The sequence below is a fragment of the Mytilus californianus genome, unplaced genomic scaffold (genome assembly GCF_021869535.1).
Source record: "Mytilus californianus isolate M0D057914Y unplaced genomic scaffold, xbMytCali1.0.p SCAF_20, whole genome shotgun sequence".
Taxonomy (NCBI): Eukaryota; Metazoa; Mollusca; class Bivalvia; order Mytilida; family Mytilidae; genus Mytilus; species Mytilus californianus.
This window is the reverse complement of record NW_026262669.1, coordinates 10,236,238-10,251,963: the sequence shown is the minus strand read 5'-3', so window position 1 is coordinate 10,251,963 and position 15,726 is coordinate 10,236,238. Positions and strand designations below refer to the sequence as shown.

The 15,726-nt window shown below is 33.6% G+C and overlaps 2 protein-coding genes across 2 annotated transcripts in view; both read left to right on the top strand.

Moving 5' to 3' along the window:
- LOC127731748 (multiple epidermal growth factor-like domains protein 10) overlaps positions 1 to 15,726 on the top strand; it is a 455,295-nt gene that overhangs the window by 351,775 nt on the left and 87,794 nt on the right. The window lies entirely within an intron of this gene.
- The window catches only part of LOC127731746 (uncharacterized), a 49,813-nt gene that overhangs the window by 26,930 nt on the left and 7,157 nt on the right, over positions 1 to 15,726 (top strand). Inside the window, exons 11-15 of the mRNA XM_052240582.1 lie at positions 2,984 to 3,264; positions 4,650 to 4,677; positions 5,576 to 5,950; positions 13,792 to 14,079; positions 15,192 to 15,537. Coding sequence (XP_052096542.1) covers positions 2,984 to 3,264; positions 4,650 to 4,677; positions 5,576 to 5,950; positions 13,792 to 14,079; positions 15,192 to 15,526 — 1,307 coding nt within the window. The 3' untranslated portion in view covers positions 15,527 to 15,537. The remainder of the gene's footprint in view (positions 1 to 2,983; positions 3,265 to 4,649; positions 4,678 to 5,575; positions 5,951 to 13,791; positions 14,080 to 15,191; positions 15,538 to 15,726) is intronic.

The window sequence follows — 15,726 nt, the reverse complement described above, 5'->3', positions numbered from 1 at the left end:
TAGATACTGATACTGACTTTAGTGACAGTTTTATATTACGAATACAGAGATGAAATGCTGGCACTCTAAATTAAAACGGACAAGATTTTGTAGTCATTGTTTTCCAATATTTCTGTCATATGTATTATATAAGCCATCCTAACATCAAAATAGTATTGCATTATATTGCGAATATATATATTTACATACTAAAGTGTAAATATGGTCAATTTTTGTTGATGCGTTTAAATAATTTTGTTATACTAGTCAGCCTTAGGTATCAAAATTACTGAAATGTTGTATCCGAGACAATATTTTGAATAAAAAGAGGACATGCTGGCAATCTAGATTGATGGGGATAATTTGTGTTGTCATTGTGTTGCAATGTTGCTGTCATTTGTATTATACGATCCCTTCTGACAATAAGATATAGCTGATTTACTATGTGGTCATATAGATATACATAATATTAAAAGTGCAAATATGGTCAGTTTTGGTTGATGCCTTAAAATAATTGTGTTATACAAGTCAGCCTGAGGTATCAAAACTAATGAAATTTTCTTGCAAGACAATATTTTGAATAAAAAGAGGACATGCTGGCTATCTAGATTGATGGGGACAAGTTGTTGTTGTCATTGTATTGCAATGTTGCGGTCATTTTTTATTATACAATCCATCCTGACAAAAATATTGCTGATTTACTATGCGGCTATATAGATTTACATAATAAAGTGCAAATATGGTCAGTTTTTGTTGATGCGTTTAAATAACTTTGTTATAATAGTCAGCCTGAGGTATAAAAACTACTGAAATTTTGTTGCGAGACAATATTTTGAATAAAAAGAGGACATGCTGGCAATCTAGATTGATGGGGAAAAATTTTTGTTGTCATTGTACATGTTGTATTGCAATGTTGCTGTCATTTGTATTATACAATCCATCCTGACATCAAAATATTGCTGATTTACTATGAGGCTACATAGATTTACATAATAAAGTGAAAATATGGTCAGTTTTTGTTGATGCGTTAAAATAATATTGTTATATGAGTCAGCCTGAGGTATCAAAATTACTGAAATTTTGTTGCGAGACAATATTTTTAATAAAAAGAGGACAAAAATATTTCCAAATGTTTTAACCCTAAATAAATTAACAGATTGACACATTCCCCATTTCTATTCTAAATTTTATAATTAAGTGCAAATATGGTCAGTTTTGGTTAATGCGTTAAAATAATTTTGTTGTACATGTACCAGTCAGCCTGAAGTATCAAAACTACAGATAATATATATATATGTTCCTGAGACAGTAAAAAAATGTTATATTGGAGCCAGTCTGAGATGTGAAAACTACTGATTGTTTGTGATGATTCAATTATTTAAATAAAAAAGGACATGCATACTTGCACTGTTGATTGGTGCGGAAAAAGAAATATTATTAATATTACGCTGGCCATAAGCATGATTAACTGTACACCAATATTGCTTTCAATTATCATGATTATTTTATATGATCTAAGTACTATTCGTTTTTGGCATTGTTTGTCGATTTTATCTGAAAACCAAGTTTATAAGATTTACGCTACATTTTAAAACCGATAATAATATCATTGTAACCAATATCGTTTTTAATTTATAGATAGACAGATCGCGGATAAATTTGCATTACAAGCAAAGTTTTATGCGTACTTTATTAACAAATCCATGTATATATATTTAATCTGTATTGTTTATATAACCATCATAGGCATGACCACGGAGGTTTTAATTTTATACATTAATGTACAATATTGTGATAAAAATTAGTTTTTTAAAACAAATAAATAATTTTGTAGTCGCACGCTTTCTTTAAAATTTAATTGCATTATGGGTAATTTCGGATCGTGTAGATAGAATGGGGAATGGTGTATGGTGTAATGTGTAAGGTGTATGGTGCAAAGGTGTAGCGTGTATGGTGTAATGGCACAAGGTGTATGGTGTAAGTGGGAAGTTTACACCATCCAAGGACTGTAGAAACCGAACTCAGAGACAAATTCAGAGAGGGGTGTCCATAAACACTGACAAAATCAAACGCTATTGATCATCGAAAAAAGTACAGAGACTCATGTATTGGCTATACAAGAAACTAAGCAACACAAGTAAACTAGTATGAACAGTAACAAAATGTATAGGACTACTAATTGACCCTGGCCCCTCAGTCATGAACTATTTACTTTGAAACTTTTGCCTAGTTTTCATGTTAACGTTTGTGATTATTTCAGTTTACGAGAACCACCAGTAGATTCCATAAATATTATATGGCCTTGACCCTGGCTCAACTACTTTGACATTTTTGAATAGTTTACATGTTAAACTTTATGTTAAGTCCAGTTTAAAGGATATTTCTAAGTTGATGTTATTTGGTATGCAGTCGTCATATCATCGGCATTTCTTATTTCCACACACGTTTTTAGATCGTGTATCTTCAGTCGTGGTTCATTGAATTTGACTTAGGTGCATTATTGACATGGTATTCTTTTGCTATTTGATTTCAACATTTCCATTATACTATCAATATAACATAGACCAGAAACATATTTCAGTGTCAGATACTGTTTTAGTATTGAAGAAAAAATATATGATAAAAAATACTTGGATAACATTTGAAGTGTGATACTTCCATGAGACAACAACTAGCCACATCAACGGAAATACTTAATTGAAGGTCAAGAAAGAGTTTTCATTGAGAAACATGCACCATTCCTTGTTACGTGTGTTGATTTGACATATTAAATGATATAAAAACGAGACATACAAACTAACAGAATGCAAATTATATATATATATATATTTTGTGTTTGCATCAAAACAGATGATTATTTTTGGTATCAGTAATACATCAATTGATCTACTTTGAGTTACCCTTTAAAGGTAAAGGCAGGCTGTTGGTTTTGTTTTCTTTTATCACGAGAGGATCAAATGTAGTAATGCTAATATTTGTATACCTGACCTATAATATTTTACAGGCTTAGACAAGGTATGGTTAGACCGTCAGCCTGAGGACAAACACCTCGGACGACTGGCAGCTAAACTAACACATGAAGACACAAGGAAAATATATATGCGTTTACAAGAAGTCGAACCAGCTCTGCAATGGGACATTATCAACGAATCAAGCAAGAAAGGAGGGTTCAATATCAAGATTAACGCTCTATATGATTGGAAGAAGAGTTCAAAATATGCCTCATTTAAGAAGCTGCAACAGAGTATGAAGAATGAAGATATACACATTCACAAATTATGTCAGGTACACATTTGACAATGTACATGTTATATTACACTATATTGTGCTTGATTATGATGGTTGATTAAATTTAGTTTAAAACATGCAATGTTTACATTAAAATTCAATTGAAATATGATGTGAAAAAAGATTAAAGACAATGAGACCCGTTAAGAACAGTTCGTTATGCATCAAAACTTTAGCTGACTAAAAAGACCATTTTACCTTTTTGAAAGACTAAGCATCCCTCGTAGTCAACCATCATCCGTTTTCGTCCTAAGATAATAAAAAATCTTCTTCTCTGAAACTTCTGGGCCAAATGATACCAAACTTTACCTGACTGTTCTTTTAAGCATCTTTTTTTTGTTTAACATTGCTTAAAATGATTTGATCAATCAACAATCATTGTCGAGTCATTGTCCATGAAATGTCAGTTTTTATCAAATGTCGTTGTTTTTGGGTATTATATTGAAAATTATAATCAACTAAGAGAAATTCAAACAGTAGAAATAATCCCAACAATAATATCTATAAATAGGTCAATATTGCAAAAAACTTCATTTAACCCTGCTGTTGCCTTTGAACGGTTATTTCTACCCTTTTTGCATTATTTCGGATACTTTAAAAGATAGAGAGACTGCTTTCACATGTCATTATGGTCAGCAAAATAAGGATTACAAATAAATCAGACCTGGCAAAAATAGTCATTTCAACCCGTTTAGTATTTATTGCCCTTAGAAGATGATTTCATTCATTTTTTTCAAAAACCATAATGGATATATATGAAACTATAACTTGCAAACATGTTTAGCAAAATTAGATCTACAAATAAGTTTCATTGTCGAAATTTTCCATTGACCTACTATAGAGTTAATTGCTGTTGAATGATGATGTTTGATTTTTTTAAGAAAGCATAATGGATAGAGAGAAAACAGTAGAAAGTAGAAACAAGGGTTTGGCATATTGTTATTTCGACATAAATCGACATCGCTGAAATCGTCAATTGATTCATTATATTAAAAACTGTGTTTGCCAAAAACAACTAAAAAATAACCCGGTCAGGCTAAATACGGTCACATTAATTGTTGGAGTGTATTTGTAGGTATTTCTTTAGATATTAATTAAGAGATTAAATTAGTATTATAAGATAATGCCAGTTTACTACGCACGTTGGGACTTTTTGTAAAACACACGTATGTGATTACATGATCACATAATATTCCTCTATCAGCATGGTATATTGGAAATTATTTGATACTTGTTTGTGTACACTTAGATGTATCAAGACAGCAATAAAAACTATACACACAATCTAAGCACACAATGCAATGATAAATTAACAGATATGTGTTATTATTGTGAAACCGATTTTTGTGTTTGTAATTGTTGTTTTTCATTTGATTTTCCAGATTTCAAGAGAGGTTAAAAAAGAGTTTGGTAAGTAATATTTTTTTCAAAGTTTAAAACTGCATTACATGATGAAATTATGGTCTAATAAACAACTAAGATGAAATTATGGTCCTACAAAAATAGTATGATGACATTATGGTCCTACACAAATTGTATGATGACATTAGGGTCACACACGAATATTATTATGACATTAACGTCCCACTCAAATAGTATGATGACTGTATTGTCTTACCTAAATATGATTAAGATATTAAGGTCCTACACACATAGTATGATGACAATAAGGTCCTACACAAATAGTATGATGACATGAAGGTCCTACACAAATAGTATGATGACATTAAGGTCCTACACAAATATTATGATGACATTAGGGTCCTACATAAGTAGTATGATGATTTTATTATCCTACACAAATATTATGGTGGCATAGAGGTCCTACACAAAAAGTATGATGACATTTAGGAACTACACACATAATATGATGACATTCAGGTCCTACACAAATAGTATTACATGAGCGTCATACACAAATTGTATGTTGACATTAGGGTCCTACACAAATAGTATGACGACTTTGTGGTCCTACACACATAGTATGATGACATTTATGAACTACACACATGGTATAATGACATTCAGTTCCTACACAAATAGTGTGATACAATTTACAGACATATTTTCATAACATTTGGTCAGAAACATGCAGATAATGATGACGATATTATTCGAAAAAAGAAAACACTTCATTATCAGCTACAAAAATGTATAACTCGGGTTTTATTAGTATCGGTATCCAATACATTGTATTATTTCAAACCATTTCACATAAATAAACAGTTTATGTTTTAGGTCATTTTAATTCTAACCTGTATTACGAATGTTGTTAATTGTCACTTTAAACTTGTAATATGTATTCTAGACCAACCAAGAGACAAGTTGCAACTTAGACCATCAGATTCAAATATACAGAAACTGCCTGATCATATTGGTAATCAAACATTCCAGCTTGGAATAGAACTTGGACTTTCTGTTGTTGAGATGCAACAGATTGAAAGCAACCATGTGACAAATCTTCGTAGCCAAACAGAGGAGGTCCTTAACAAATGGAAGAGACTTCCAGAAGCTACATATGAAGTTTTAGAGAAAGCCCTTCATCGCCTTCAATTGTCTAGTGTGTTATCATACTTAACATATGAAGACGGATTAGAAGAGAAAGTGGAAGTAGGATTAGAGGAGAAAGTAGAAGTAGGATTAGAAGTTAAAGTGGAAGTAGGATTAGAGGAGAAAGTGACAGGTATGTACATTCTGACATATTAATTCATTTCTTAGACATCTATCTATTAATAAAGTTGAAGTTATCTATGTGTCGGTCTGTTTCTTATGACACCACTTGGTGTTGATTATGACAGAACTGTTACATGCCATCACCAACGCAATGTGTGTCGCCAGTCGAGCAGGATCTTTTTCACTTCCAGTACACGTGTGATCATCCCCAGTTTCTCGGGTTTAATTTTGCGCAGTCTGTAGTTGTCTGTGAGGTGTTATGTAGACTGCTATTTGTTTTTTCGTACTTTTTTTCTTCTTGATTTTTTGTTTGCCCACATGGTATATTTCACCTTTTTTTCTCAGTCTACTGCACTTACTGTAGATGTATTTTTTAAGTTGAACTGCTGATTATAGTTAAATCAAATACCTACTGATAGTTTACTAAGGCTTATAGAATAATACTTGTGTTTCAGTTAAAATACTAAAATGTGTAGGGTAAGAAGGTAGGCAAATCATATAATTTCTTAAAAGTTTTTTACTATTTTAAACAGGAGAAACAAACTAGCTTTATCAGTCCTCGTTCCCAATATTTAAGGCAAGCACTAAACTTTAGGATAGGGTTCGAAAAAACACACTAGATCTAATTACTGCTGGTTATAGTTAACTCACATTCCTACTTAAAGTTTACTATAAGTTACCTCCCTTACCCAATATCACTGATCATGTATTGGTTGATTTCGTCATATTGGATTTTCTTTAATTGATTTGTATTAAATCAGACTGTTGGTTTTCTTGATTAAACTGACGCTGTAAGGTGACCTTTAGTTGTCCAAAACGTACGTTATTTGGATCCTTACCGCATCTCCTTATTGTTATGTTATAAGGCAAAATTGTCTATGTGACTGGGATAACTTAGCAATGATTTTTAGTTTTCTTGGTCAAATTTAAGTTTCTATGCTAAGGTGAGTTTCTTATTTAAACTATATTTCAACTATGATCTTTTTTCTTTAATTGATTTTTTTCATAAATCAGACTGTTGGTTTTCTTGTCTCATGTTTCTTGTCATTTGTATTTGTCGGAAACTTGTATAGGAATAAACAATATTTGTTAACAAAGGCCAAACGAGATCTATACCTGGATTCACCCACGTCATTTTGATAATAGGGATTCTTGCAACATCTCCTTATAGTTATAGTATAAGGCAACATTGTCTGTTTGGTTGGGATAACTTGGCCATTATTACGTTTCTTAGTCAACATTCAGTTTCTATGCTAAGTAAGTTTCTTTATTAAAACTATATTTGAACATCGGATAACTACTGTTGCCAGCATATGGTCTATTACAACATATTACACATTGGTAGAAATATTGCCAATTTAAAAACAGCAAGATATAAGAGAACCAATTTCAAAACTCAAAAGCATTCTTGTTAAGACAAAGACAAAAAAACAGATCACAAAACACTAGTAAACAAGGATAACGCAACAATAAACAAGATAACAGGCAGCTGTATTGTTCCTCCTGGCAATTATATAGTTTCATGGTACGTGATATCTTAAACAAGTTAACAGGCAGCTGTATTGTTCCTCCTGGAAATTACATAGTTTCATGGTACGTGATATCTTAAACAAGATAATAGGCACTGTATTGTTCCTCCTGACAATCATATAGTGTCATGGTACGTGGTATCTTAAACAAGATAACAGGCAGCTGTATTGTTCCTCCTGGCAATTATATAGTTTCATGGTACGTGATATCTTAAACAAGATAAAAGACAGCTGTTTTGTTCCTCCTGGCTATCATTATAGTTTCATGGTACGTGATATCTTAAACAAGATAACAGGCAGCTGTATTGTTCCTCCTGGCAATCATATAGTTTCATGGTACGTGATATCTTTAACAAGTTAACAGGTTGCTGTATTGTTCCTCCAGGCAATTATATAGTTTCATGGTACGTGATATCTTAAACAAGATAACAGGCAGCTGTATTGTTCCTCCTGGCAATTATATAGTTTCATGGTACGTGGTATCTTAAACAAGTTAACAGGTTGCTGTATTGTTCCTCCTGGCAATTATATAGTTTCATGGTACGTGATATCTTAAACAAGATAACAGGCAGCTGTATTGTTCCTCCTGGCAATTATATAGTTTCATGGTACGTGGTATCTTAAACAAGTTAACAGGTTGCTGTATTGTTCCTCCTGGCAATTATATAGTTTCATGGTACGTGATATCTTAAACAAGATAACAGACAGCTGTTTTGTTCCTCCTGGCTATCATTATAGTTTCATGGTACGTGATATCTTGCACAAGATAACAGCCAGCTGTATTGTTCCTCCTGGCAATCATATAGTTTCATGGTACGTGATATCTTAAACAAGATAACAGGCAGCTGTATTGTTCCTCCTGGCAATTATATAGTTTCATGGTACGTGATATCTTTAACAAGATAACAGGCAGCTGTATTGTTCCTCCTGGCAATTATATAGTTTCATGGTACGTGATATCTTAAACAAGATAACAGACAGCTGTTTTGTTCCTCCTGGCTATCATTATAGTTTCATGGTACGTGATATCTTGCACAAGATAACAGGCAGCTGTATTGTTCCTCCTGGCAATCATATAGTTTCATGGTACGTGATATCTTTAACAAGTTAACAGGTTGCTGTATTGTTCCTCCTGGCAATTATATAGTTTCATGGTACGTGATATCTTAAACAAGATAACAGGCAGCTGTATTGTTCCTCCTGGCAATTATATAGTTTCATGGTACGTGGTATCTTAAACAAGTTAACAGGTTGCTGTATTGTTCCTCCTGGCAATTATATAGTTTCATGGTACATGATATGTTTAACAAGATAACAGGCAGCTGTATTGTTCCTCCTGGCAATTATATAGTTTCATGGTACGTGATATTTTTAACAAGATAACAGGCAGCTGTATTGTTCCTCCTGGCAATCATTATAGTTTCATGGTACGTGATATCTTAAACAAGATAACAGACAGCTGTATTGTTCCTCCTGGCTATCATTATAGTTTCATGGTACGTGATATCTTGCACAAGATAACAGGCAGCTGTATTGCTCCTCCTGGCAATCATATAGTTTCATGGTACGTGATATCTTTAACAAGTTAACAGGTTGCTGTATTGTTCCTCCAGGCAATTATATAGTTTCATGGTACGTGATATCTTAAACAAGATAACAGGCAGCTGTATTGTTCCTCCTGGCAATTATATAGTTTCATGGTACGTGGTATCTTAAACAAGATAACAGGCAGCTGTTTTGTTCCTCCTGGCAATTACATAGTTTCATGGTACGTGATATCTTAAACAAGTTAACAGGCAGCTGTATTGCTCCTCCTGACAATCATATAGTGTCATGGTACGTGGTATCTTAAACAAGATAACAGGCAGCTGTATTGTTCCTCCTGGCAATCATATAGTTTCATGGTACGTGATATCTTTAACAAGTTAACAGGTTGCTGTATTGTCCCTCCAGGCAATTATATAGTTTCATGGTACGTGATATCTTAAACAAGATAACAGGCAGCTGTATTGTTCCTCCTGGCAATTATATAGTTTCATGGTACGTGGTATCTTAAACAAGTTAACAGGTTGGTGTATTGTTCCTCCTGGCAATTATATAGTTTCATGGTACGTGCTATCTTTAACAAGATAACAGGCAGCTGTATTGTTCCTCCTGGCAATTATATAGTTTCATAGTACGTGATATCTTGCACAAGATAACAGGCAGCTGTATTGTTCCTCCTGGCAATCATATAGTTTCATGGTACGTGATATCTTAAACAAGTTAACAGGTTGCTGTATTGTTCCTCCAGGCAATTATATAGTTTCATGGTACGTGATATCTTTAACAAGATAACAGGCAGCTGTATTGTTCCTCCTGGAAATTATATAGTTTCATGGTACGTGATATCTTAAACAAGATAACAGACAGCTGTTTTGTTCCTCCTGGCTATCATTATAGTTTCATGGTACGTGATATCTTGCACAAGATAACAGGCAGCTGTATTGTTCCTCCTGGCAATTATATAGTTTCATGGTACGTGATATCTTCAACAAGATAACAGACAGCTGTTTTGTTCCTCCTGGCTATCATTATAGTTTCATGGTACGTGATATCTTGCACAAGATAACAGGCAGCTGTATTGTTCCTCCTGGCAATCATATAGTTTCATGGTACGTGATATCTTTAACAAGTTAACAGGTTGCTGTATTGTTCCTCCAGGCAATTATATAGTTTCATGGTACGTGATATCTTAAACAAGATAACAGGCAGCTGTATTGTTCCTCCTGGCAATTATATAGTTTCATGGTACGTGGTATCTTAAACAAGTTAACAGGTTGCTGTATTGTTCCTCCTGGCAATTATATAGTTTCATGGTACGTGATATGTTTAACAAGATAACGGGCAGCTGTATTGTTCTTCCTGGCAATTATATAGTTTCATGGTACGTGATATCTTTAACAAGATAACAGGCAGCTGTATTGTTCCTCCTGGCAATCATTATAGTTTCATGGTACGTGATATCTTAAACAAGATAACAGACAGCTGTTTTGTTCCTCCTGGCTATCATTATAGTTTCATGGTACGTGATATCTTGCACAAGATAACAGGCAGCTGTATTGTTCCTCCTGGCAATCATATAGTTTCATGGTACGTGATATCTTTAACAAGTTAACATGTTGCTGTATTGTTCCTCCAGGCAATTATATAGTTTCATGGTACGTGATATCTTAAACAAGATAACAGGCAGCTGTATTGTTCCTCCTGGCAATTATATAGTTTCATGGTACGTGGTATCTTAAACAAGTTAACAGGTTGCTGTATTGTTCCTCCTGGCAATTATATAGTTTCATGGTACGTGATATGTTTAACAAGATAACAGGCAGCTGTATTGTTCCTCCTGGCAATTATATAGTTTCATGGTACGTGATATCTTTAACAAGATAACAGGCAGCTGTATTGTTCCTCCTGGCAATCATTATAGTTTCATGGTACGTGATATCTTAAACAAGATAACAGGCAGCTGTGTTGTTCCTCTTGGCAATTATATAGTTTCATGGTACGTGATATCTTTAACAAGATAACAGGCAGCTGTATTGTTCCTCCTGGCAATTATATAGTTTCATGGTACGTGATATCTTAAACAAGATAACAGACAGCTGTTTTGTTCCTCCTGGCTATCATTATAGTTTCATGGTACGTGATATCTTGCACAAGATAACAGGCAGCTGTATTGTTCCTCCTAGCAATCATGTAGTTTCATGGTACGTGATATCTTTAACAAGTTAACAGGTTGCTGTATTGTTCCTCCAAGCAATTATATAGTTTCATGGTACGTGATATCTTAAACAAGATAACAGGCAGCTGTATTGTTCCTCCTGGCAATTATATAGTTTCATGGTACGTGGTATCTTAAACAAGTTAACAGGTTGCTGTATTGTTCCTCCTGGCAATTATATAGTTTCATGGTACGTGATATGTTTAACAAGATAACAGGCAGCTGTATTGTTCCTCCTGGCAATTATATAGTTTCATGGTACGTGATATCTTTAACAAGATAACAGGCAGCTGTATTGTTCCTCCTGGCAATTATATAGTTTCATGGTACGTGATATCTTAAACAAGATAACAGACAGCTGTTTTGTTCCTCCTGGCTATCATTATAGTTTCATGGTATGTGATATCTTAAACAAGATAACAGGCAGCTGTATTGTTCCTCTTGGCAATTATATAGTTTCATGGTACGTGATATCTTTAACAAGATAACAGGCAGCTGTATTGTTCCTCCTGGCAATTATATAGTTTCATAGTACGTGATATCTTAAACAAGATAACAGACAGCTGTTTTGTTCCTCCTGGCTATCATTATAGTTTCATGGTACGTGATATCTTGCATAAGATAACAGGCAGCTGTATTGTTCCTCCTGGCAATCATATAGTTTCATGGTACGTGATATCTTTAACAAGTTAACAGGTTGCTGTATTGTTCCTCCAGGCAATTATATAGTTTCATGGTACGTGATATATTAAACAAGATAACAGGCAGCTGTATTGTTCCTCCTGGCAATTATATAGTTTCATGGTACGTGGTATCTTAAACAAGTTAACAGGTTGCTGTATTGTTCCTCCTGGCAATTATATAGTTTCATGGTACGTGATATGTTTAACAAGATAACAGGCAGCTGTATTGTTCCTCCTGGCAATTATATAGTTTCATGGTACGTGATATCTTTAACAAGATAACAGACAGCTGTATTGTTCCTCCTGGCAATCATTATAGTTTCATGGTACGTGATATCTTAAACAAGATAACAGGCAGCTGTATTGTTCCTCCTGGCAATTATATAGTTTCATGGTACGTGATATCTTTAACAAGATAACAGGCAGCTGTATTGTTCCTCCTGGCAATTATATAGTTTCATGGTACGTGATATCTTAAACAAGATAACAGACAGCTGTTTTGTTCCTCCTGGCTATCATTATAGTTTTATGGTACGTGATATATTGCACAAGATAACAGGCAGCTGTATTGTTCCTCCTGGCAATCATATAGTTTCATGGTACGTGGTATCTTAAACAAGATAACAGGCAGCTGTATTGTTCCTCCTGGCAATTATATAGTTTCATGGTACGTGAATCTTAAACAAGATAACAGGCAGCTGTATTGTTCCTCCTGGCAATCATATAGTTTCATGGTACGTGGTATCTTAAACAAGTTAACAGGTTGTTGTATTGTTCCTCCTGGCAATTATATAGTTTCATGGTACGTGATATCTTAAACAAGATAACAGGCAGCTGTATTGTTCCTCCTGGCAATTATATAGTTTCGTGGTACGTGATATCGTTAACACGATAACAGGCAGCTGTATTGTTCCTTCTGGCAATTACATAGTTTCATGGTACGTGATATCTTTTACAAGATAACAGGCAGCTGTATTGTTCCTCCTGGCTATCATTATAGTTTCATGGTACGTGATATCTTAAAAAAAGATAACAGACAGCTGTATTGTTCCTCCTGGCAATTATATAGTTTCATGGTACTTGATGTCTTAAACAAGATAACAGACAGCTGTTTTGTTCCTCCTGGCTATCATTATAGTTTGATGGTACGTGATTTCTTGCACAAGATAACAGGCAGCTGTATTGTTCCTCCTGGCAATCATATAGTTTCATGGTACGTGATATCTTAAACAAGATAACAGACAGCTGTTTTGTTCCTCCTGGCTATCATTATAGTTTCATGGTACGTGATATCTTGCACAAGATAACAGGCAGCTGTATTGTTCCTCCTGGCAATCATAAAGTTTCATGGGACGTGATACCTTAAACAAGATAACAAGCAACTGTATTGTTCCTTATGGGAATCATATAGTTTCACGGTACGTGATACCTTAAACAAGATAACAAGCAGCTGTATGGTTACTCCTGGCAATCATATAGTTTGATGGGACGTGATATCTTAAACAAGAGCAGAAGAAGGAATATTGGATTAGTTAATGTGTGCATATCACTCTGTCAACGGGCACTGGAATCCTAGTTCGTCATCATTCATTGATCGTTATAAAGTCTGATTTATGCAAAACAGGGAAAAAAAACACGTATATTTAGCGAATGGAAAGTTTGTAATCATATTTATCAACACTACATATATAAGCACATGAACAATTATCAAAATAAAACTGAGAATGGTTTTAATCGAGTTCATTAGTCTTTTGAATAACGAAATCAGACTAAAATGTGATAAAAATTAGAAAAAAAAGATAATATATTTTGATGGTGATAGATGTATTCGTGTTGTTCAGTCTTATCTATAAGTTTGTATGTATGTTTCACATTCCAGAGAGAATCATACACGACATACAAATCAGTCAGATTTTAGATTATATGATGTCACATTTGGTAATATCATCAGATGACAGACGAAGCATTGAACAACCTGTTAGACAAGATGATCAGAATAAAGCATTACTTGAAGTAGTGAACAAGAGGGGAGAGCCTACCTATTCTATGTTTGTTGATGCACTACGAACAAGTGGATACACAGATCTAGCAAATGATTTGAAATGTGAATCACATGAAGAAGGCTCAAGTGCAGCATTAGTACATACTGAAAACATGGAAAATAAAGGTATGACCGGTTTTGGTGGGTTTTTTTTTTTTTGGTTTATTTAAATACAAATACAAATTAAGTAGTGTTTTGTATTACATTGATGTAGTATTCATGTTGATTAGTGCATCTTATACAAATACTGATATAGGTAACAGAATTATTTTGTTCTTCAGTTCTGAGTGAATTGTGTGCTCTAACCCAAAATATAATCAACGCAATTAATTTGAGGATTATTTACTAAAGATAAGGTCACTGCTGACCTTCATTTTACGCATGAATGGCTTTAGTAAGATTTTGCATCATGTTCGTGTTGCATATTGAGCATGTGAGCTATTACAATTACTTGGTCTATGTTGTAAACTTTACTGTTGACTTTAACATAATTTGTGTCATGGAATAGTGATCACATGATCTATTACAATTACTTGTTCTACGTTGTCAATGCTAATATTGACTTTAACATCATGTATATCAAGAAGAAACCAAAAGTATGTGTAATACATATCAAATCACATTGGTTAAGTTTAGAGATTACATATTGTTTAGTACTGCTGAGGTCAAGTCACACACAAAAAAACGAACTAAAAAAATAAAAAACATGTGTTTATTTCATATCAAGCCTTCAAAACTAAAAGTATGGTGTCTTATTGTGTATATCCTGATTCCTATAAGGTAGACAACACAACAGGTTTGATACGTTATTAGGCTTGTAAAATTAAGTATTCAGTTGCCCAAATCATTATACAGTGATTCATATTGTTTCACATTTTAATAGAACATACAATAAGAACTCCACTATTCCACATGCACAGTTTTGAATTCAAATAGATTTTTTCAGAAAATATTATCATTGAAAGGACTACTCCCCAACAATGATGCTGCATGCTGTATTTGACCCTCTCTTCTACCAGATATAGTAAAACGCGGGATTGCTCGTATGAATATAAAGCTTATTTATTAGACCCCTCTACCAAGAAATTTGTTTTGCATGCACACGTATAAAAATTGCGGTTTTTATCCAACGCAATCATAAGTTTGAACGTTGTTTTCAATTCAGACTTATTTATGCTTATTTATTCATGATATACAGAGTAGACGTGGCGATAATTAAAATTGTAAAACATTTGTAGGGTTGTCAAATTGGACTGTTCCGATGTATAAAGTTCGTCTACAAAAGAACTACTCAAACATTATTGACAGTATACAGCATGAGAAAATAGTCGATCATCTGATATCACGTGATGCGTTGACCATAGCTGATAGTCAAATGATAAATGCTTGTCCAGCACAAATACAAAAGAACAGGAAATTAATGGACATACTTTTGCATGAAAGTGAACATGAATTTATTGAATTTATCAAAGCTCTACGAGAAGACTCTGTATATGCAGAACTGGCAGATGAAATAGAAAACACAACAGTCGCAAGCAGAGATATATCAACCATTAAGAGTTGTTTCAAATGAACTGAAAGAGAGTAAGTTGAAAGTATATGTATGTGTTTGTTGGATAAACTACACAAAACTTTTTTTTATTTTCACTTAGCTATGACAGAAAGTCGAAGTTTAAAATAATTTGCAATCTTAAATGAATAAGTGAATTAAATATATTTAGCGTAATGATAAAGATTATGCATATCGTCAATTTAACAAAAACAATATTTTTT